A 24972-nucleotide genomic window follows, 5' to 3' on the forward strand; every position below is an offset into this window, starting at 1 on the left:
CCAGAACAGTCTCTCCTTGGATCCTTTCTATAGTCTCCACAGGCTTCAGTTTTCCTCTTCCTCTCCATCCTCTCCTCTACGTCAGATAGGGTCTCTGGCCCTTTTACGGGAGATCCTTTCTCTTCTGGAGATGCAGGCGGTGGAACCGGTTCCTCAGTCAGTCAGGGGATCTGGCTTCTACTCCAGGATATTTGCGGTACCCAAGAACAACCAGGCTGGCCTGAGGGTAGTCCTGGACCTGTCATTTCTCTACCTGTTATTACCACTGAAATGCTTCAAGATGATTACTCTACGCACGTAGCAGAATCTTTGTGTGCAGGGGACTGGATGTGTTCCCTAGACCTCAAGGATGCGTACCTTCATGTCCCAATCTACCATCCCCATTGAAGATTTCTGCGGTTCATGATTATGGCGTATCACTTCTAGTACAAGGTGCTGTCTTTTGGCCTCCACACGGCCCCTCGTGTCTTCACGAAGCTGATGAATGCAGTGACTGGTATCCTCCGCCTGGATGGCCACCACTTGTATCCCTATGTGGACTACTGGCTGGTCAGGGCCAGCTCTCCCCAGGGGGCGTTACACTCGACTGGCAGATGTTCTTCACCAGATGGGCTTTTACCTCAACCGGCTGAAGTCGCGGCTGATTCCCACCCAGGAGCTGGTGTTCCTTGGAGTGCGTTGGGACAAAGCAGTTCCACAAGTGTTCCCCATGCCCGAGAGGCTACACTCCCTCGGTAAAGCAATGGGGCACTTTCAGGCCACCTCGTCCACCTCGGCATGGTGGTTCCAGCACCTTCTGAGACTGATGGCTTTGTGTGCTCACGGTTCAGCACTCACGCTTGCATCTTCACCTAGTGGCCAGTTGGGACAGGATCCAACCCGCCCCCCGCTCTTTCTCTCGGATCTTCGCTGGTGGCTGGAAGTATGTCAGTGGTAGCCCCCTTTACCCGGCCGGAGCCTTCTCTGGTGGTGATGACAGATTCCTTGCTGTCGGGCTGAGTGGCTACTCTGGAGGGCTACTACACCATTCATGCCGCATGGTCCAGGGCAGTGGCCCTCCTGCATATCAATCTGATCGAACTCAGGGCGGTGGGCTTGGCGCTCAAGGCTTTTCTGATTCATCAGGGACACTGCGCTTCTGGTCAGAACTGACAACAACATGACAATGTTTACCTTAACAAGCAGAATGGCACCTGTTCCCCCCCCCTCCCCCTATGCATGGAGGCAGTGGCGATCTGGGAATGGGCCCTTATGGAAGGGATTTGGATTTCATCTTAGCCGCTTGGGGTTCAACACCTTCAAATGGGAGTTGCACTTCAACTCCATTTTGCCCCTGTTCCAGAGAATTGGGGGTTTCTGGACTGGTTCGCATTCCCTCTGAATTCCAACTGCCCTTGCTTTGCTTCTTGGGAGGGCTGGGGTCAGGAGTCTTTGGGGGGTGCGTTCCAGCTCTGTTGCCACGGCCGCAGGTGCTATGCGTTTGCTCCTCCACCGTTGCTACAGCAGACCCTCTGCAAGTTCAACCTCATCCTAATTGCCCCATACTGGCCTTTGAGGACTTGGTTCTTGGATCTACTGCAGTTGTGCTCCCAGGGGCCCTGTCCATCTTCTGATACCAAGCAGGGCCTTAGACTGACCCTTGCCGCCTAGTTCCTGAGACTGCAGCATGCTCAATTTTCAGATGACAACTGGGACGTCATACAGTAGGCTGTCCACTCGATCCCATTATAAGAGCAAGTGGACAAGGTTTTGCCACTGGGCTGGCGACAAGGGGCTGGACCCCATCACCTGCGCTCTGCACGACTCTGTGCATCTGGCTCATTCTGGCATTCAAGTGGATACCTGCCGCACCTATTTGGCAGCCATTGGGGCCTACAAGAATTCCCCAGAGCACGTTTTTTCAGCAGCTACCCGGTGGTTAAGGCCCACCTAAAGGGGTTGTCCAGACTTTTTCCTCTGGTGCACATGCCTCATCCAGTCCAGGACCTTCATGTGGTTCTTGTGAACTTGCAGCGCTAGCCCTTTGAGCCGATGGCCTTGGTGCACATCTGGCTGGTGACGCTAAATACAGTACTATTGGTGGCGCTCACTTCTGCGTGCAGGGTCAGTGAGCTGCAGGCATTATCATGCGAACCACGTTTCATAACAAGGTCATCTTGTGCACTCGTCCACATTTTTTGCTCAAGGTAGTCTCTGTTGCTACACCCTAGAGTGCCACGCTTCAGCCAAGCATAAGTGGGAAAGCTGCTCCCCCTCACCTTGCCAGGGAACATCACCTTTGGGTGCACGTTCAGCCGGCTGATACAGAGTCCGAGGATGATCTCCTGGGCGACCAGGCTTCCACCCTCACCAATGACACAGGGACAGATAAATTTGATTGCATCATCCCAGCAGACGGCGAGCCAGATGACATACCTACCAGGGATCCTCCACCAGTCGAAATTGGCTCTTTCCACGCCTTGGTGTGTAGAGCGACAAAGATGTTTGGGTTGACCCCTGGAGTACAAAAGGAGGATAGCTCTATCAATTGCAAGAATAACACAGGAAATCAGCCATAGCCATACCCCTTCTTGACGACTATGACCAACCCTTCGTCTGCGCCTCTGAAGTTTGACAAAAAATAGTGTCCCAGAAACAGCACCCAAGGACACAATCTACTCCAGAATCAGTTTGTCTTCTTGCTCACTCCCCCCAGACAATGAGGTCCAGGCCAAGGTGGTTGACATGCCTTTCAATGGCATTGATCTGTTCGTCAAGTAGGTCGATGAAACCATGTCCGACACAGCCTGCTCTCTTGGCAGGTTACAATAAAGTTGCCAGTCCTTTTGCTCGGGAAGGTTTAGCTTTTCTAGAACTGCATGAGACTACCGGCCCTCCCGTCAGTTGCCTTCCTACAAGGCCCCATCCTACTCTACTTCAGACTTCTACAGGAGTAAGGCCCAATGGTACAGGGGCAACCATTCCCAACGTGACTCCTTGTGATCCACGGGCCAACCAGCTAAATAACCCTGACCTATTCCGATCCCAACCCTCCCACTTTCGCACACTGGTTGGAGGAATACTGTTGCATTTTGTCCAGGAGTGGATGGACATCACCAACAACGAATGGGTGCTATCCCTCATCTTACAGGGCCATATCCCGGAGTTCTCCAAACTGCCACCTACCCTTCCTCCGGTGCAGAAGGCAGAGAAACACAATCATCTACTTCAACAGGAGGTTCAGTGTCTCATGTCGAAAGGAGCCATAGAGAGAGTACCAACGACCAGATGGCGTCTACTCCAGGTACTTCCTGGTAAGAACAAGTCAAGGGGCTTGAGGCCCATAATAGATCTGAGTACTAAACGGTTTTTGAAGGCCCAGACTTTCAGACTGGTGCCACTGCAGCAGATCCTTTCCCAACTACGTCAAGGAGATTTACAAGCATCCCTAGATTTAGGCGACGCCTATTTTCACATCCCTTTTCACCAGAAGCACTGCAGTTACCTATGCTTTTTCATGGCAGGGTGCCACTACCAGTTCAAGGCTCTACCCCCAAGAGTTTTTATCAAGTAACTAGCCAGAGTGGTGGCGCATCTGCGCTGGTCAGGGGCGCAGGTCTGCCCTGTATCTAGATGATTGGCTAGTGTGGCAACATCATACACCAGGGCGGCACAATACACCTCACAGACCATTCAGGGCTTGCAATCACTAGGGTTCTCAATAAACTATCTGAAATCCTGTCTAATCCCATCTCAACAAGCTCTTTACTTGGGTTCCTGTCTCGACACGCTCTTGCAAGGTGCAGCGGCTCTCCACACTTCCGACTGCCTCCGTCTGCAACTGGGCATTGTTAGGGAGAATTCTCCTTCTAGGGCTAATTTCCCTCACCTAGTGAGTCCCCCAACAGCTTTGCTGGATTTCTGGAGTTTATTTTTTCCACCTGGTAAGAGTGTACATCTTTTTTCCACTCTTACATGTTTTTTGGCCTATGTGTTTTTACTCATTGTGTGATCTTGGGCACTGGAGCACACCACTCCAGGTGCCCCTGTTCTTGTATGGGTTACACCGCACCTTTAGTGTAGTAACCCAGGGTTGTCTTTAAGACTTCCCTCTGACTCCATTTCGCTGGGGCTGACTACTGTCCCCCAGAGAAAGGTAAAGTTGCCATTTACTTACATAGTCATTTTTACCACAGACCCAGTACACCCCATCTTACATGGAGTACTGGAAAGGGCTAATCTGTACCCCTTTTCTGTCTGTACCGCCCTGAGCATTGTTTAGCTCTTTTAACATTTAGACTTGGCTGGTGGCAGTGGTATCTACCCTAACTTTTCTACCGCGATTATATTAGATAAACGTGGTGCTGTTCTTGTCTATTATATTAGCCTCGAACATAAACCCGCTTGACCAAATCGTCTTTCTTTTGGCTCCGGTTGGGTTTATTCGCCATTTCTTTTTGTTAAAGTCCTTCTTGTGTTTTACTTTGCGCGGCAAACTAGGTTCGCCTTCTTTGTTCACCGTCTTTTTGGTGGGCTTCTGCAGAGAAGCCCACCTCAAGGCGCCTGGGTGTCTAGGTGGCCTGAATGTGAGGGAGGGGTGTAGTCACCCCCTGCACAGGGTATCCTAGGAAACGCAAGTCGCACTTTGCCATGATTGGCTGGGGTGGTTGTCCCGGCTGGACAACCCCCGCCGCTGCGTGATTGACAGCCAGGCTGTGTGAATGGGGGTTTTGCGCATAAAAGGCAGGTCTCTTGGGCTAGAAGTCAGTCGCCTCCGAAACTACAAGGACTGAAGAGAAGTGGAAAGAACGACGGCTGCTGCAACTACCCCGTCCCGGTGAAGCCCTGCTGCAGTCCTGAGATATCTACCCTTCGACGACTAAGAGAAGATCCAGTCCGGAGTCTTCCTCCCTTGAGCCTGGTGGGGATAACCAGCTCATCTTCTTCAGCCAGAGATCTCCGCCGTGGTCGAAATCGCTGCACACTGCTGTACTGGTCCCGATAGCCAACTGCTGAGCCGTTCCTGTTTTTAAGGAGCACACCTTTTCGTTGTCGCTGCTGCCGGCTTCATCCCTGTGTGGTGCAGACCCCCTTCAGATGTCCTCCTTCACAACGAAGCTCCAGGAATCGTGGGACTGCAGGAAACCAACAGGAACAACTGCCAGGGCTCCAGCTGCATCGTGGAAATAAGGTACTGTGTTCTACTCCAAGAATCTGGGTGAACCCCTTTTCTTCATCCTCGAGGCTCGTCCTCGTCTTCCATCCTTCTTATAACTTTTGCTTCCAAACATTGACAATATTCAAGTACTCTTGGGCTATACGGAATCGTGAACTGTCTAACGGTATGATCTTCGGCACACAGGCCTCCGGTGTCATCTAAACCTGGTGTTCGAGTGTTTCTCGATACTGTCTGCCTAACCTAAATATTGCCTGTGATTTTTGCCTCCAACTCCCTCTGGGTATCCCAGGTATCTCAGGTGCTAAGTGTGTTTTTGCCCTGGTAGCATTTCATGTCACGGATACACGTTTATTTAGTAGACCGAACTGTCAAAAAGTGATCGCAACCGTATCCGCGGTATCGTGTTTTGTTCATAACACCGGTTCATTCAAACACAGGGTACTTACCTTGAGACTTACTGTACAAAGTGAATTGGTTAGTTGTAGTATATTTAACGTGTGGTTTTGTTTAACGTTAATAGAGGTGTTGTGTTTATAACTGATGGTTTAAAAATAAATGTACTTATATTTTTTACCTGAAACCTTGAGTCAGTGTCTGCTTGAGTCACAGTAATTGTGGTCTCTTTGTGTAATCTCTGCTACTGCTCATATACTCTTGAGATAAGCCTGGCTGCTCAGCTACTGCTACCACTATAACTCAGTAGTACGGGCTTGTACCAAAGGTAAAACTTGTATTGCCACCTGTGGTCTTAATTGTGTGTAGTGGTACTTAAGGGCACTGCTCAGGATTCTGCCTAACAGGCATGATGCCCTTTTGCATCTCCCTGCTGCAACACTGCAGGCAACCCCTGCAGGAGTTCCTTGATGCGTGTTGGAAGCATGTTTTAGGCTCTTGAGAAGACAGGATCACACTGACGCCACAATTAACAAAGACATTACACTGGTTGTCTGTTCAAGCTCATCTGAAGCAAACAGCCCCCTTTTGGCTGCCCCCCTCACCAAGTCACTGTCATGACAGGTGCTTCCATGGACGGCTGGGGTGTTCACTGAGGGGACCTACATGCTAGAGGTCGTTGGACAGTGGAGGAACGAGCGCTGCATATCAATCTGCTGTAATTACACACTGTTCTGGGTGCTCGAGTCATTCCTCCCGTGGGTCCGCAGGCAAGTGATGCAGATTATTACGGACAACAACGCCCTGACGTTTTGCATGCGCAAACAGGGAGCCACCAGGTCTCTCTTGCTGTCGATGGAAGCACAGACACTGGTTTAAAACACCATGGCCAATTCTCTCAGCAACGAACACCGCTCCCATCATGAGTGGGAGCTCCAAGAATTTCAGTTCCACCCGATTTTCTGTAGTTGGGGAACTGCAGAGATAGAACTTTTTGTCACCTACGAGAACAGGAGGTGAAAATGCTGCCCCAGCAGGCTCCCACATCTGTAGAGTTTGAGATGCTTTCTCGTTGCCCAGGGAGGGGGACGTTCCTATATGCTTTCTCTTTGATACACTTGGTGGCGCGAGTGCTAATTGCTTTCAGAAACCATAAATTCTGACTGATATTAGTGGACCCTGCCTGGTCTACGTATAATAAACAGAGATAATCGGGATGGGGAGATCCAAAACCAGAGACAAGTAGGTGCTAAACGTGTGTGTTTATTGTATAATCACACAGAAAGGTGTTTTAGAGAGGACGGACAGAGTGGGTCACGCAGTGGTGACACAGGTGGGTGCAAACCTCTGGAATATCGAGGTCAGCATTACATTGAAAATACAAGTTTCCTCGCATATCGAGGAACAAAAACACAAGGTGCACACAACAATCTTGAAAGTGAACAGGTACAGGTAGTGATGCAGTTGTGATGAAGAACCATGCGTGACCCACTCTGTCCGTCCTCTCTAAAACACCTTTCGTGCTTATCGGAAGTAATGTAAAATAAATTGTGCAGTCACGTACCACTTTCTGTGTGATTATACAATAAACACACACGTTTAGCACCTACTTGTCTCTGGTTTTGGATCTCCCCATCCCGATTATCTCTGTTTATTATACGTATACCCACCTGGGTAAATCGGGACCTAGCCAGGTGCCCTAAAGATTTAAATATATTGAACCCTGCCTGGTCTAGACAGTTCTGGTAATCCGACCTCCTCCGCTATCACGAAGAGACTTCCTTCTTGGAACAATCTGCTTTCTAGGAGCAAAGGTGCAGTCCTTCATCATGAACCAGCCTCTCTCAACCTGACGGCCTGGCTCCTGTGCTCCTAGAGTTCGGCTTCATCCCACTGCCTCAAAACTGTAGGGACATTCTGCCGCAAGCCCGTGCCCCATCTACACTTGCCTTCTATTAAGTTAAATGGAAGCATTTTATTACTTGGTGAGTGCAACAAGGAACCTTGACTTTTTTTACTTTCAGCTAAAGGACATTCTACCTTTCCCTATTGACCCTGGCACATTCCTCCCCCAAAGTACATGATATCTCTGTTAGGGAGAATTCTCTCTTTAGGCTGAATTTCCTAACCTAGTGAGTCCCCCAGCAGCTTTGCTGGATTTCTGGAGTTTGTTTTTTTCCTCCTGCCAAGAGTGAGACTCTTTTTCTCCCACTCTTGGACATGATTTATGGTATTCCTTTGACTGGTAATGTGTTTTATGGGCTATGGGGTCCTTTACTCCATAGGGTCTCATGTGTTTTTCCTATGTGTGTTACACAGCACCCTCCGTGCAGTAACAAAGGGGTGTCATAGTGACACCCCACCCTAGACTCCATACCCTGGGACTGACTACTGTCTCCCAGGGCATGTAAAGTCACCATTGGCTTTACTAGTCCCAAATTATTAACAGAAACCAGTACAAACCATCATATTGTGGACGTACTGGTCAGGGCAATTCGATTGTTCGAGTTTTGGCTGGTGGCAGTGGAAACTACTTTTTATATTCGACCGCAAATATTTTCCTATGGGATTTTCCCATTGTTCGAGGCTACCAACTTTATTTAATTCTCATAGCCTCGAACATACCGCCGGTTTATTTAATTAATATTAATTCTCCGGTTGGTATTTTTTGCCAAGACTCGATTCTAAAATGGCGTTTGTGTTCTCTTCTGGGACTCCAACCCAAGTCGAGCCCTTTGTTCCACTTTTTGGCGGGCTTCTCCACAGAAGCCTCCAAAAGTGGTACCACAGGGGGTGTGGGAGGGGGTTTAGGCACCCTGGACTGAGTTACCTTGGTAACTCAGGTCGCACTCTTGTGTGATTGGCCCAAGTGGTGAGCCGGCCGGCTCACCACTTAGCATGTTTGTTTGACAGCTGGGCTGAGTGAATGGGGGTTTTCTGCATAAAAGCAGGGCTTTGGGGACTGGAACTTCAGAAGTCGCCACAGGACCTGAGAATCTGACGAGGGAGAAGCTGAGCCTACCTACCACGACGACACCACCGGTGGAGCCCTGCAGAACCGACTCGCCACTTCCCGACGACAGAAGATTTCCCGGCTGGAGAGGCTTCTTCCCCTGACTGGTGGGCACAACCAGTTTACCTTTCTTTCTTCGCACCCCAGCCCGGTTTGTGGTCGAACTGCTGTGACAAGCACCCCGGCAGCCGGATAGCCACTCGCCACTGAACCGCGAATCATTGGACCGCTCCTTGTACCTGATAAACTCTGCGGCTGGTTTCTTCCCTGGCAGTGCAACGGACTCCTGTCTTCCTCCACGACGAGATCCTTTCTTCCCACGGACGAAGCACCGACTTGCATCCTCTGCCAGGAACAACTGCCCCCGCTAGCGCGTTCTCACCACTTTAAGGTACCGTGTCCGGCAGGCCTCCCTTTCTAAAGATTGCTACAAGGTAATAATAACCCCTTAATCTTCAATGGTCAGTGTTTACTTGTTCTACTGTGTTCTCTTCACCTATTGTGAATACTCTGTATACTGTCTAACTCTTCTTGAGGGAAGCCTGACTGCTCAGCCACAGCTACCAAGTGAATCTGTGTGGTACAGACTGCTACCAAGTGGGTTTACTGCCAAACATCTGTAGTACTAAATCTTTTGCAGTGGTCCCAGAGGGAACTGCACAGGTTTCTGCCTAACAATCTCGTTACAACTGCTCTGCGTCTGTGCCTTCTCTTTGGTATAATCGTTAGTCAGAGTTTCTCATAGGCCTCGCTTGTTATTTTTTTCATCTACCAGAAGACCAGCGCCATCGTGGGACCTCAATCTGGTCCTATACAGACTCATGAGACCGTCATTTGAGCCAATGCACAAGACGTCACTCAAATTTCTATCTTGGAAGACTCTCTTGCTATTCACCATCACATCAGTGTGAAGGACAGGCGGGATCCAAGTGTTTTCCTGCATCCTGCAAGGCACTCTACCTGACTTTCCATAAGTTCAAGGTGATTCTACACACTGACCCGTTCTTTGTGCCCAAAATCCCCTCAACATTCCACCTCAATGAACCAGTAGTATTGGCTGACTTCTTCGGGGCCCCAGTTTCTCTAGCAGAACGATCTTTATGTTCCTTAGATGTTGTGCTCTCTCCAATTCTTCGATTGCCAGGTGGATTTCCTCTTTCATTTCGTTCTGTCATCAGCAGGTTGGCAGACCTCATTTGATCAGGGTGGTGACCGCCACTATGGCGTTCCTCTCTGGGGTTCCCCTGCTAGACATCTGCAGGGCAGTGACCTGGAGGTCGGTGCACACATTTACTAGATTTTACTGCATCAACAGGGATTCTGCTAAAGAGTCCAGAGTTAGCCAGGCGTTTCTACGTTGCCTGTTTGCGTAAGGTCAGTGTCTCCTGCTGTACGTTTTTTACGGGGAGCTTGCCTCTGCTTTTTTGTGGTTATGTGGTACTGTTTTGTAATCTATTCACAGCTTTCGATCCTTCCTCCTACCCCGCTGGCTATTCTTGGCTCATATTGCCACTTTACGCGAGTGGGGCCAAATTCTCAAGATGACCTACAGGGGTGGAGCTGAGGGAGCTTTTGCTATTTCCTCTGGGCAGAATGACCCAAATGACTATACTCGAGCACTAAAGTGACTGAAGATTTTCAGTTTAAATATAAACTGCTCTGTTACTGAGGATTCCCAGTCTGACTGGGAATATTCACAGCATGTGAATCTATGAAAGATACCAATGCTGGAGAACATGAGTTACAGGTAAGTAAGTTATTCCTTGGTAACCGTTGTACTCCAAACACTGGTGGTGTAGAGATGAGAAGCAATTTAGTTTGGATGGCACACTTTACAAATCGAAAAGAAACCCATGTCTGTCAGATGAAATGTTATTTAAAGGTACTTATATTCCGAAAGTGGTGTCAGAATTCCATATTAACCAGCCTGCTGAATCACTGCAATCCTTCCCTCTTGCTCATTCTGCTATAGCAGGGGAGTTTGTATACTAGATCCCAAGAGAGGAACTGAGCCATTTGTCACCAGCATCAATAGAAGACCTATTTTAATGAGCTTTGGTTGCCCCTCCAATTGTTGGTGATTAAACATACCGTCACACACTGCATTTTACTATGAATCAGACTTTGCTATAATTACATAACAAATGTATCTCTTCTGGACATTTATTAGGTGTTTTTTACAGGAGTACTGTGTAGAAGTGTAGTGTAGAAGCTATATGGCTTCCATTTTTATCTTAAATGGCTGGTGCCCTGCTACACCGTAGCTGCTGGAGCAGCTCCCCCGCTCCTGACGATCGTTTGCTACAGTGCCAGCTAGACTTCGCTCGAGGCCAGGCAGCACCCTCCGCTTTGAGAGCTTTGTGCCATGTGCGCTGCTAATGGGCAGAAACTTTACAGCCTCTGCATATGAAAAAGCCCTCTTGCCTTAAAACTAACGTGCCATTCTGTGTCCCTGCCTTCTTCCACGTGAAGCCGATTGGTAAAATAGCTGCCGCCCCTCGCCTGTGATTCTGATTACATAGGTTGCCTAGCAATTTATCACACAATGCGTCTATAGACCTTTGGGACCGCAGGAAGGTGGAAGCCGGCCCCTCTCGCCTAATGCCCCCGAAGCCCAAGGCCTTTTCCTGTCAGTGCCCCCATTAGTTCATTCATCATCAGGGTTGGGGCCCTACTGCACTGTAGCTGCTGGAGAAGCTCTCCCGCTCCTGACGACTGTATGCTGCAGTGGCATAGACTTCGGTGGATGCCAGGCAACACCCTCCGTTCTGAGAACTTTGTGCCGTGTGCGCAGGTAATGGCCAAATACTATACAGCCTCTGCATATGAAAAAGCCCTCTTGCCTTGAAACTAAGGTGCTGTTCTGCGTGCCTGCCTTCTTCCACGTGGAGCCGTTGCTCCGTGAGCCGATTGGTAAAATGGCCGCCACCCTTGCCTGTGATTCTGATTACATAGGTTGCCTAGCAACTCCTCACACAACGTGCCTACAGGCCGTTGGGCTCGGCGGAAGCCGCCCCCCCTCGCCTAAGGCCCCCAGAGCCCAAGGCCTTTTCCTGTCTGTGACTGTCATTGCGGCAGGGCATGTTACTCTACCCAACAGTCCTTTTCCTTTCGCACAAGTTAACAATACGAGTGGCGTTAAGCTAGGCCCAAATTTGCAACAATCCCCTGCCGTCCCGACATCCAGTGCCACTCTAGACTTTGCTGCCGCCTGAACATCACTTGACAGTGGTAAGAATCAACCTACTGCATCTGCCTACGTATTTCGCCGATCATTTGATATGTGCAATTGTGCCGTCCTAATGTGATGAGCTTACTGTGGCCTTCTGCAGACAAGTGAAATGCATGAATCTCATGCACACGCAATGGCGCTTACGGTAGATTAGCCAACTGTACATTCATTACAACACCTGTGTATGCTAGTCAAGTGCCCTTTTACATTACTTCCGCATCCGCTCTTTAAAACAGCTGCACACTTACATTTTTGTCTATTTAGCAAACTGCATATCAATAACCTTGCTTACTAATAGTCTGCATGATCCTTGGCACCTGGGTTATTTACATAACGCTTAAACCGCCCGAGTGCACCTAACACTGTACTGCTCTCCTTTCTAGCTCTTTTACATAGTGTGACACACTTATGTTCCTTTTATATCATTACACTGCCGCTGTAATGCCCGTTGCATCTAAAACTGTATTATTCTGTCTTTGCTGTGCGCACCCAAATCGATTTTGCTCTGTGCAAATGTCTTTTCCATATAAGGTGGTATATCTATCTATGTACGACTGATATCCAACCAATGTTTGCATTGTGATTGCATGTGTGCACTTGTCTATCTTGGTAGCCTTAACTATGCATGTCTTTTCTTTACTTTCTTGCCTACTGGTACTACTGCCTAGCAACAGTACTCAGGTTCTAGCCTTAGACAATGCTAAACCCAAGGCTATTTACCTATTATCTACTTTCCAGAACTACACTTCTGGTCTCACTAGAAGCCTACCTTTACTGGCGAACCGTAGAACCTCAGAACATGACATAAAATTAAATATTTCCCTTCCAAAATGTACTAATATCACTCAACTTTTGAGAATATCACCACTGGAAATATCCATAATACGAATCACCTCTCTGCCTCCCTCAAATCGGGCAGCTCACACCCCTAATGCCCCCAACATGGCCAACTTGGATGCTACATGTGCCATTACGCTTGAGCAATGGATTCGACAATTTGCCACTAGACCTACCCCCGAAACAACCGTGCCCCACTAATATTAAAAACTATATGCTGTTCTCTAGATGTCCAAAAACGTACACCCCTACTCTTAGGCTAAAAGACAACTCCTCGAGCTTTATTCGGCAAAAGAAGAGTTTCAAATCTAAAACCATCCCTATTTCCAATATGCCTGTTAAGATTACCTCACCTACCTACAATAAAGGTGCCCTAATGAATGCAAGATCTATGGTCGCCCATGCAATAGATATCGCTGACTTGATCAGAGACAATCAATTGGACTTTCTTGCTATTCAGAGACCTGGCTCCATGCAGCAGCAGGTCCTACTCTTTCACTTGCCATTCCTGACAATTTTACTATCTTGAGGCGTGACAGAGATACTGCCAGAGGTGGTGGCATTGTCGGAACTAATCTAGAATTAAGAATTTCAACCCCACTCCCCCCTTTCCAAGCAGGTGAACTGTTTTCAGTTAAACTGCCACTTTCTGCTTCACTGACCTTAACCATGCATCTGCTATATAGACCACCTCGCCCTATCGCTTCTTTTAAAGAGGATATCTTAACTTTACTCTTAACCGACACCAAACCTTCCTTTCAGATTTTAATAATCTGTGACTTTAATCTTGGCCTCAATGACCCGAATGATCAGCACGCTTTGACATTGGCCAACACCATCGCAGAATTGGGCTTCACCCAGAGGATCAACACATCAACACATTCTAAAGGTAGAACTTTAGATTGGTTAGCTGCCCTCAACTGTGAGACTACCATATTGTCTAACGAGCCTTGTGCATGGACAGATCATCACTTGCTACTATTCAATATCAAGAATAGCCCACAACTCACACGGTCTAACACTGTGGCTCCTCTTATTCTCACCCGAAATAAACGAAACATAACCGGCAATAACGTACTGCCGCTTATCCAACATATTACTAGTTTTAAGGCTGACATTACTGACCCGTCAGCTTTAGTAGATTTATATACCTCTAGAATTAACCAAGCTATAGAAAATATTTTACCATTAAAAATGTGCAAAAGCAAACCTAGAGCTCATCTCAACTAGTTGTTTTTCCCTAATCTCAAAGCCTTGCGTGCAGAAAAAAGGAGAGCAGAGTCCCTCTGGAAAAATAATCTGTCAATTGTAAACAAGGATCATTTTTAAAAAATCTCAGCACAATACAACTTATTACAGACCGATTAACTACCTCCCGTTTCTGCTAAAGATCATTGATAAAGCTGCATATCTCCAAATACAGACCTACCTTGAAACTCACAATCTCCTGGGGATGCACCAATCAGGTTTTAGGCCTAAACATGGCATGGAAACTGCCTTAGTGGATCTGAAAAACCAAATAGATGACATAAAAGAAAAAAGGAAAATTGGCACTACTCCTTTTACTTGACCTCTCTGCCGCATTTGATTTAGTGGTCCATAAAGTGCTATAAAAGCATCTTTTCACTGCGGCACATTTCTCGCCAGAAGCATCGGCTTGGATCCAATCTTTTCTTGATAGTCATTGGATAAGAGTCTTCTCTCCTTCTGCATCTGCTGAGCCAATACCAAGAACTTGTGGCGTACCGCAAGGCTCCTGTGTATCACGCACAATGTACAATATTTTTACAAAGCCTTTGTTTGATGACCTAGACAATCCGGGTGTCACCTACACAAATTACGCAGACGACACCCAGATTCTCATTCCGATGTCTGGTTATTATGAGAATGCCTTGCTGAACAAAGCCGTTCTATTCATTTAGACTTGGATGGCCTTGCACGGTCTTTGCCTGAACAATGAAAAGACCGAGCTCCTGCTCTTTGGAGTTACAGCCAAACTCAGCAAATGTAGCCAGTACGAATACTTTGACATTAATGGCATTAACATCAATGTCGCCAAAGATGTAAAAATGTTGGGCTTCCACCTAGACTCAGCCCTCAATCTACAAAGACAAGTCAACGCTATGGTCTCTGCAACAGCATACACCTGCAAGCTCATCCACGCCTGCAAACCATTCCTCTCCACACCTAGCTGAATCACTCTTGCCAGAGCCCTAGTCCTCTCCAAACTAGACTATTGTAATGCACTATATCTGGGGCCAGTAAGAAAAATATCAACAAACTACAAATTCTACAGAATAACGCCTTAAGAACTGTATTAAGCATACCGAGAACGCAACACATCTCTATGACTAGGCGCAACACCAAATGGCTAGCAGTAAATACCAGAATTCAACTTGGTGTTAACCCTCACCTATAAATGCCTAGCCAATGCAACACCAAAATACTTGTGGATAAATTCACTAGAAACTAACCAGTGGTAGTATAACCTCTGAGCAGCATTGCAAGGTTCTGCAATATGTTTTAATTACCTTTTTGTAACTCCTGGCACTGGTAGAAAAATAAATATCTGGTATCTTAGTCTGGTCGCGTGCATTTATTTGAAGAATTTGCAAAGAAAATACTGGAACTATCATACCCATTTTGACTTGCAACGTTATTATGCAGAATAGCTGCAAAATGTATTAAAAAACTCAGGACAGCATTTTTCTTTTCATAGTTTATCATCTTTGCTTGACAGTTTTTTAATGTATTATGGACAGGTTCTTGCAAGTTATATAAATGCATCGGGCTGCATGTCACATGGAGAAACACAGTCCAGTGAGGGTAGAGGACAGAAAAGCAATGCACTTCCATCTGTTCTGCAAGAGCTACTGAGCCAGTCTTGTCTCATTCCAGCAATGTCATCATACCTTCGCAATGACTCAGGTAATGTGATTCAATTCTTCTATGCATGATTAAATTATGAAAACGTCCATGCAATGAGCCTGATGGACAATTGAGTGTTCTTGTTAAAATGAGGCAATAGGGCATTTTGTTGTCTATTTGTACTAAAAACATCCCGTCCCCTTTCCTCCATCCTTGTGGGTGTCCCCCATCATGATGATGGTACCGGAACCTTTATGATATGGAATTTGCAACGCGCCTATACACAAGTGTTTCAAGGCACAATGAGGCAAGGAAGGGAGGGGGGGGACAGAGGGAGGACAGAGACAATGATCTTACTAGACCAAGATACATTGAGATTGTGCAAGTGCAGGGGAGGGCAGAGGGGAAAAGTGTCTGGGGAAAGGGGAGGCGGGCAGTGCTGTACATGAAATCAAAACAATAACGAAGTGTGACCAGCAGGTGCATGGCTAAATGCAGACAGGAGGTGTCCTAAAGTGCAGGTAGGGAAGATGTAGGGTTACAGATAAAGACCCAAGTGCAAGGGTTGCCGGGAGGCAGTGCGGGTGTGCAACTGGGTGGGCAGGGACCTGGGCCCGAATCAGAGGGTAGCCAGGTGACCAGTACAGTATCACACAGCAAATCTGCAGGGTAGAGCAAGAGAGAAGGCAGAAGCAAAGAGGAAGGTCTTGAGGTGCTTCCGGAACCGGAGATGGTTCTCCTCAAGTTTCAGAGACGCAGGGAGGCTGTTCCAGAGGGAGGCCCCAGCCGAAGAAAGAGATCTACCACCAACTCGTTGCTTGGAGAAGCAACTGACTCAGAGGGGGTTGGAGGAGCGCGAAGAGCTCGAGTAGGAAGGTATTTGCGAAGAGAGAGTTGGAGGTATTGAGACCCCAGAAGGCCTTGTGGACAATGCAGAGGGTCTTCAACTTAATCCTTGCAGCCACTGGGAGCCAATGCAGAGATTTCAGTGCTGGAGAGATACCATCCCTGGGCTTGAGGCCAAGGACAAGTCTCACGGTCCTGTTCTGGATGAGTTGCAGAGGGCGGGAGTAGAAGCAGGCAGATTTAGAAAGAGGCTGTTGCAGTAGTACAGCCTAGAGAGAACCAGAGCTCTTGAGACAGTGAGCTTCTGGGGGAAGGAGGGGAAAGGAAGAATACCTCTGAAGTGGTGCAGTTGGTAGTTTGACTTCTTAGAAACGTCAAAGATGTGAGGAGAAAAGGAGAGTGTGGAGTCGAAGATAGCTCCCGGGTTCTTAACCTCACAGGTGAGAGCAGGAAGAGGGCCATGGGAGCTCGACCAGAGAGTGACAGGAAAGGCAGCGAAAAATTAGCTACCCCTTTAAATTTAGTATAGCACGCAGGGGCACGGCCCCGGGCGTAGCAACGCCCCTGAGGCTCTAGCCCTCTTGCGCCTCAACTCAGTCCCTTTTTCTGCATGGACAGTGTTGGAGCTGGCAGCTTGTTGCAGAAATGTATTCAACGTTCCATGTGCTCCCCTTCTTTTATCTTTTCTAATTTCTTCAACTACCTTCAGTGCCTTGCCTCCCCCGGCGCATGTCGGCAGCAGGAGGCTTCACGAGATACGCGTCCCACGATTGGCCATTCCCAGCCTCAGATCCCCACATGCTCTGTCTTGAGTGCCTGGTGTCCAACCACCGCTGGGAGGCGTGCGCGGGGGGCAGCTGTCATTTTCTTGTTGAAAAATTGACTTTCCCGCTAGAGGAAGATCTTTTACTCTTCCCCACCGGTCATCTGAAGGACTTTGTGGCCAAGACCGTGCATCACAAGAAGATAGGCCCTCTATTCTTGAAGGCACCCCAGCCTGGAGACAGTGCCGGGGCCCACGGCAGTTAGGGGTCCCACCGACTCTTAATACCGGTGGTAGGCCCGAGTTCGTCAAGGCTACCGGCTCCCTAGCAAAGGGGCCCACAGGCTCTTCCGGGCAAGCCACTGAGGGGCAGTCTGGCTCCTCTTTTTCTGCACCTGGGTGCAAGGAGCTTTCAAGCTCTGGTTCCAGGTTCAAGCCTGAGACGCAGCACCCATATGCCTGGCGGCTAATGGCAATAAACCTCCCAGATCCCGCGCCAGGTTCAGCGCTTCTGCTTCAGGGTCGGGGTGCGAACAGCCCTCGTCCATCTCAGACCCAGCACGGGATTCGGGGCCCTCTTGCCCTCCCTCCCAGGGCCTGGTGCAGGCTCTCAAAATAGCAGACCTGCACGTGGCCAAGCCTGCACGACCAGGGTCCAGGTGGGTGATCCCCACATGGCTATTTTTATGCTACCCCGCCTTAGTTATCCTTCCCAGGTGCCTCTGCACTTTGAACAGAACAGGAGGCCCAGCATGTCGGAGGGCCATGCTCCCTCGCGATCCGGCAGTCTGCACGGACCGTTTTTTCGAACGCTTCCTCCTGCTTATGCACTCTCCGCAGATGGCCTGATTCCTCAAGGATCTCATTAAGGATGTCCTACCCCAGGTAGTACTTCCCAAGGCCTCCTCCTTTTGGCACTACACCAGTCTCAGTACCGCAGACCCTGGTCACTCTGGTACGGGGGGGCTCCTCCGACTTTGCTGCAGCAGGACCCTACTCCGCTCTGCCTGGCAAGATGCGGGGGGTGACGATGCACACGAAGAGGAGCCTTCTACGTCGGTCAAGGTGTTTCATGACCGTCTTCAGGGCATAGTGGAGTTCTTGGGGGTTACCCATCCGGAACAGGCCCCACAGGAGCCAGGGGTGCTTGCAGAGGTTCTTGCCTTGCGTGCTTCTATTCGCTCAGGCATTCCTCTGCAAAAAGATGTTCTTCGCCAAAATAGCCTGGGAGAAGCCACAGGCCAACGCCGAGATAAACATGAAGCTGGATGGCCAGTTTCGGCTCCTTGATGGGGTACCAGTCCTCCGAGCATCATCACACCCTAAGCCACATTCTTCAGTCGTTGTGGCTGTGTCTTTATATTCAAAGTCTTCCTCGTCTTCTGCGGCCAGCCCCGCCTCCACATTATTTGTCCAAAGAGGACAAGGCGCTCAAGTCTTTCGGCAGGAAATAGTACCTCAACAACGGTCTTCCTCTACGGCAGGCCAACGCTGATCCCATTCTTGCTGTGGCGACAGATTGGAGAGTTTCTCCCAAACTTGCCCCTGGAGAGACATGCCTCCTCCAAGGCAGGTCTAGCGGAGGCGCGTGCTGTTGCGCAGAATCTTATGGAGTCCACGGTCTACCATATTGACACAGCTTGCATGGGCCTCTGCTTAGGTGTCGAGATGAGGCGGATGGCGTGGATGCATGCAAAAAAATATTTTGCGGGTATTCAGAAGAGGGTCCTCGACCTCCTGCTAGAGGGTCAGACGTGTTCCTCTCGTCTACAGATGGCAAATTAACAAAAAAGACATCTGCCCAGACGGCGAAGTCCTTGGCGATCTTAACCAAGCCGAACCCAAAATCTTACCCAAGGGGCCAGGGCAGAGCAGATTTCAAGCTGTGCTCCTTGAGCTACTTCAATGGGTTTTGAGAATGTACATCCAGTCAACAAAGGGATTTGGCTAGACACTTGTATGACCACCTTAACACCTTATAATGGCCTTCCCTGTGGCTGATTGGTACTTGTAGTTTCTTTATTCAAAATATTCAACACAGTTTTTGTTCAGGAGAGAGGTACCAGCCAGAGACCTTCGACAGAGCGCCCATGTGGTGCCGGACCACTCGATTGCTGATACAGTTTGTATATTAAAGACATATCTATTGATCTTCATAATATTGCTACTGCAACCTTGAGACTAACACAGTCCGGTTGACTTATCAGCTTCTTCCGACTCACCGGCTGTGCAGAACTCCTTGGCGGTACCTTTGCACTGCAGTCAAGGAGGGTACCACGATGGCCACCTCATCACCCCACCCTGGCTATCCGTGCGGGAGGGTGTGCCATGTACCGCTGACATCCGTCGCACCACCTGCCAGCTGCGATTCCCGGTTTTATGTTGCTTTCATCTGAGGCTTTGCGGGTCTGGGTTGAAAGTGGCAAGGGCAAATCCCTCCTTGAAGTCCTTTGAGGTTTTGCCGCCTTTCTCCTCCGTTTGAGGTGCCATCCTGAAATGGCTACTTCCTCGTGCGTTCGGCCTTGCTCGAAGTGTGCTTGTGTGCTCCGCCTTTTATCCCTATGGGGAAGGGAAAGGGTAGTCTGGGGTGTGTAGTTGTTGGTAATTGCCCGACTCTGTCTGTCCCTTGTGTTGGGACATGTCGGCTAAATGGCTCGGGTATTAGTCTGTTGTCGTTCACACTGTGAGAAAGTGTTTGTGTTGGAAAAGGTTTCAACGTATCCTACTAGGCACGATGGGGAAAAGTTGTCTCAAGGAAGGGGATACCGCGTCTCAACCTACGGTGTCCCACTTCCACTCCCTGAGGACCCCTCGCCCAGGTAATCCTCCCTCACTGGTCCACCCCCAGGAACTCAATCCAACAGCGATGGCCGTGTCCTGGCCACCTGGAGGACAGATCACCAGGGACTAGTGAGTGAGAAACCTTCAGGTTTCTCACAGGACCTCCCCAGATCGACCTCTTTGCGACAGCTGGCAACTCCAAATGCTGGAAATTTGCCAGCAGGTATCCTCAGCAGAGGTGTCTGGGGGACACCTTTTTGTACACCTTCCCTCCGATTTTTGCTCCTGTTACGTGTGATTAACACACTTAGACTTTGCCGTTACAGGTTGATCCTCCCAGCTCTGCTGTGGCCGCGGCAGATCTGGTATCTCGACCTTCCACTTCCGCTACCAGGCCTTCTCTCTGGAAAAAACAAACCATACTGCAACCTGACCCGGCATCGCTCAGCCTCACGTCCTGGCTCCTGCAGCCCTAGAGTTTGGGCGCTTTTCCCTGTCGCTGGAGTGCAAGAAGATACTGGCCAAGGCCAGAGCTTCCTCTATGTTGTCTTGTTACATTCACAAATGGAAGCGCTTCACAGTATGGTGCAGGACTCAGAAGATTATGCCCCTGCGAATAACGGCTGTGCAGCTCCTCTGATGCCTGCTTTAGCTGGCCAAAGCAGGGCTAGGTCACGCCTCTAATAAGGTTCACATAGTTGCCATATCCCGGTACAACCGGTCGCCATGCAAGCCCCCCCCCCTCCCTCCTTGTCGCACAGCCTTGTCTAGGCCTCAATGGCTTCACCAGGACTTTTCTGCCTGTGCATGCTCCTGCCCTCTCTGTCTGTGATAATGTGCTCTCCTTTATTGCACATTTGACAACTCTGGTATGCAGGTGAATTCCTGCCGAACTTACTTGGCAGCCATTGAACCAATTGGAATTTCGACAGGTTGGTTTTGTCTTCAGTGAATCATATTGTCGAGACACATAGAAGGAAAGGGTCAAGCAAAACGTCTCATAGACGCTGGGACCATAATGTTATGTTATGTTACTTTGCATTTATATAGCGCCTTATGTACCATTGGTATAGTCTCAAGGCGCTGGTAGGTTGAACGCCCTCGGGAACCGAAGTTCAAGTCAGTAGAGAGAGTATAAAGGCGTCAAAGATGCGTGTGCGCACCGTATATGTGTGCTGCAGGTGTAGCATTCATGTGGAGGCAGCTTCTTAGCATTAGGTGTGGTGGTTGAGGGTTGAGGCGTATGTGTTCGTTCTGGCCGGATTATCCAGATCGATTGAGGCTGCGTTAGGCCTGAGGAGAACGCCGGCTGGAGGGTGTAACCAGCAGTGTTTAGTTAGAGTGATGTGTAGTATGAGGAAGATGTTGGTATGAGAACAGCTATACCGAATGGTGTCATAGTATCGCTGTGTTCTAGTTGGGTGATGGCGTAAAAGAAGAGAGTAAGCGTGGTGATGTGATATGATGCGTATGAGATCGGATTATATCTACATACTTCCTAATTCGTCGCTCATGCGTTCGTTCGATCTTGCATTCAACTGCACTAAGGAATCACCGGCTCTACTAGCTGGTACTTCGTCTGGTCTGCGCACACATACTTCTGATCTATACACAGGTGCCTGCTCTACATACACACACACACGTCTGCTCTACACACACACGCGTGCATGTCTGTTCCACGTCAGCTCTATACACAAACACATATACGCGCGTCCGCTCTACACACACATACGTCTGTTCTACACATACACGTCCGCTCTATACACACTCACACGTCCGCTCTATACACACAGATGTCCGCTCTATACATACACATGTTTGCTCTACACATACAGACATGTCTGCTCTACACACGCACACCCGTCCGCGCTACATACACATACACGTCCGTTCTACATATACATACGTCCGCACTACACACTCCTGTTCACTTTACACACACTCCGGTTCGCTTTACACACACCCATGTCCGCTCTACACCTACATCTATACATCTGCTCTATATACACACATACGTCTGTTCCACACATGCACACGTCTGTACTACACATACATATGTCTGCTCCAGACACATACATACACACACGTCCGATCTACAGACACACATCCATGTGCGCTCTACACCTGCATGTCTGCTCTACACGCACACGTCCGCTCTATACACACGCACACATCCATTCTAAACACACACACGTCCGTTCTGTACACACGTAAGTTCGCTCTACACATGTACACACGTTCGTTCTACACGTGCATACACGTCTGCTCTATACATAGACGTCTGCTCCACACATGCACACACGTCTGCTCTACACACGCACACACGTCCGTGCTACATACACATCCATGTCCGTTCTAGATACACATCCATGTCCGTTCTAGATACACATCCATGTCCGTTCTACATACACATACGTCACGCTCTACAGACATCTATGTCCGCTTTACACACATCCACGTCCGCTCTACACCCACACACATAAGTCTGCTCAACGCACACACACATCTGCTCTACACACACACACACGTCCGCTCTACACACATAATTCCGTTTTACAATGTACGTCCGCTCCACACTCTTACGACAGCTATACGTACATACGTCATCTCGACGCATTCGTGCGCTCCGCACACTCTCTCTACGCACTCGTCTGCTCCACATATCCGTCCGCTCCATATACCCGTCTGCACGACACACCCGTCGGTACACGTCGGCTCCACGCACACATTCCCTCAGGGCACCCATCTGTTCCGCGCATCCATCCGCTCCATGCGCTTAACCGCTTCGCGCACTCAGTCGCTCAGCGCACTCATTTGCTCTGTGCGCACATGCGCTCAGCGCACTCATTTGCTCAATACGTTGGTCCGCTCTATGCGCTTGTTCGCCCTTATAGGTTCATCTGTTCTTATACACTCATTCGCTCAATATATTCGTACGCTCTATACGCTCGCCTGCTCAATACACTCATCCATTCAATATTTTCCTCTGCTCTACATATTTATCAGTCCCTTGTGCTCATGCGGGTTTATACCTCCCTCAGTGCTTATACATTCATTCGCTCTATACAATCATCCGTTTGGTACATCAGTTCAGTCATTTGGTCTAGACGTTTCTCTGTCCTATTCAATCGTCTGGTTTATGTCTTCATCGCCTCCACGCAACGTTCCCGTTTATGCGTTTGTCCGCTCTAAACATTCATTGGTTTTATACATTTGCTTTACTCATCTTGTTGATATTTCGCTGTTATGACCTATTCACGTTGTTCTTTAGTTTACATTGGTGGTTATTGGTTGTCGATTTCTCGCTTGGATCTTGATGTTATACTATTATTTGTCATATTGCAGTTCGAGATCTAGTAGTTTGTTGGGCTGGTAATATTGCAGTGGTGTTATTCAGTTTGAGTTAGTTTTAGCACAGGGTTGGTTTTAGGGGAAGAGCCAAGTTTTCAATAGTTTGCGGAAGGATATTAGATCCTCTGTTAGGCGGATGTGGGGTGGCAGCGTGTTCCACAGCTTGGGGGCCAAGGCTGAGAATGATGACCCACCTAACTTGACTGAGTTTGTTTTAGGTACGACCAGGAGGGCGGCCGAGCTAGATCTTAGAGTGCGTGGTGGGTGATAGGGTTTTAACTTATCTTGAAGATATTGAGGTCCGGTTTTATGCAGCGCTCGGTGAGAAATGCATAGGGTTTTGAAAGACACCCTTCGGGCTACTGGAAGCCAGTGTAGAGTTTTGAGAGCAGAGGAGATGTGGTCCCTTGGTCCAAGTGCAAGTAGTAGTTTGGCTGCTGCGTTTTGAGCTCTTTGTAGTTTATTCAGCTGGTAGGTGTGGATTCCAAGGTAGAGTGGGTTGGCGTAGTCTAGTCTTGATATGACAATTGCTTGGACTGCGGAGAGTCTGTTGGGAAAGGAGAGGTATGGAAAGATGCGCCTGAGAGTTTTAAGGTGGTAATGGCAGGACTTTGAGACATTGTTGACTTGGCACGAGAGTGTTAGGTCAGAGTCAAGAGTGCATCCAAGGTTTTTTACAGATTTAGAGGGGGTTGGAGACTTGCCCATGGTTGATGGCCAGGGTAGTGGGTGTGGAAGAAGTTCAGAGTTGCCACATACCAGGATTTCTGTTTTGGAAGGGTTTAGCAGAAGGTGGTTTTTGGTCATCCAGAGCTCTATGTCGAGGAGGCAGGAAGTGAGCTCTGGTCGGCAGTAGGGTTTTGAGTTCAGGAATTTTAGAATTAGTTGGGTGTCGTCGGCATAGTTGTAGCACAGGATGTTGTGTGAGCGAATTATTGGTGGGAGGGTGATCAAGTAGAGATTGAATAGGAGTGCCGATAGGCACGCTCTTTGTGGAACTCCAGTGTCGACTGGTCGCGTTTGTGAGGAGTAGGTGGAGAGTATCGTTATTTGGTGCCTATCTTTGAGGAAAGAAGCTATCCATTTTAGAGCGGTTCCACGAATTCCTAGGGAGTGGAGGCGGTCTAGGAGGATTGAGTGGTTGATTGTGTCGAAGGCGGCTGATAGGTCGAGGAGGATTAATGCAGCGCATCCTGCGGCGTCTGCCGTGTTTTTAAGGTCATCCCAGATAGAGGTTAGGGTGGTTTCGGTTCCGTGACGGGCTCTGAAACCGGATTGGGCGGGATCAAGAAGATTGTTGGATTCGACAAAGGCATTTAGTTGGGCGTAGGCAGATCGGTCGATGAGTTTTGCAAGGAATCTTGTGTTTGAGATGGGGCGGTAGTTTTTGGGGTCGAGAGGATTGAGGGATGGTTTTTTTAATAGGGGTTTGACATGAACAGTTTTGAATGCGTCTGGAAAGATTCCTGATGTGAGTGAGTCATTTATGATGGTTCTTGCATGTTCTCCTGCGCAGGTAGATGCAAATATTTCTTTAAGGGTTGATGCCGGGCATGGATCAAGCGGGGAGCCGGATGGTTTTCGGGCTTAAAGGAGTTTGCGAAATTGGTCTGCTGATATGGGACTAAAGGAGTCAAATGTTGGTTGGCTGGAGGTCGTTGGCGGTTGGGTGACTGGTGTGGACGGTGGGTTGGTTGGGGGATATAAGAGAGCAAGTTTGTTTGTTAGGT

At 48.8% G+C, this 24972-nt stretch overlaps 1 protein-coding gene across 4 annotated transcripts in view; it reads left to right on the top strand.

Annotated features, from left to right (window-relative positions):
* BIRC6 (baculoviral IAP repeat containing 6) overlaps window positions 1-24972 on the top strand; it is a 3097233-nt gene that overhangs the window by 2833126 nt on the left and 239135 nt on the right. For all 4 annotated transcript variants that reach the window (XM_069607902.1, XM_069607904.1, XM_069607903.1 and 1 more), the window contains one exon: window positions 15396-15561. In XM_069607902.1, coding sequence (XP_069464003.1) covers window positions 15396-15561 — 166 coding nt within the window. The remainder of the gene's footprint in view (window positions 1-15395; window positions 15562-24972) is intronic.

This window comes from Ambystoma mexicanum, chromosome 4q, assembly GCF_040938575.1.
Source record: "Ambystoma mexicanum isolate Mex_15411 chromosome 4q, UKY_AmexF1_1, whole genome shotgun sequence".
NCBI classification, from domain to species: Eukaryota; Metazoa; Chordata; class Amphibia; order Caudata; family Ambystomatidae; genus Ambystoma; species Ambystoma mexicanum.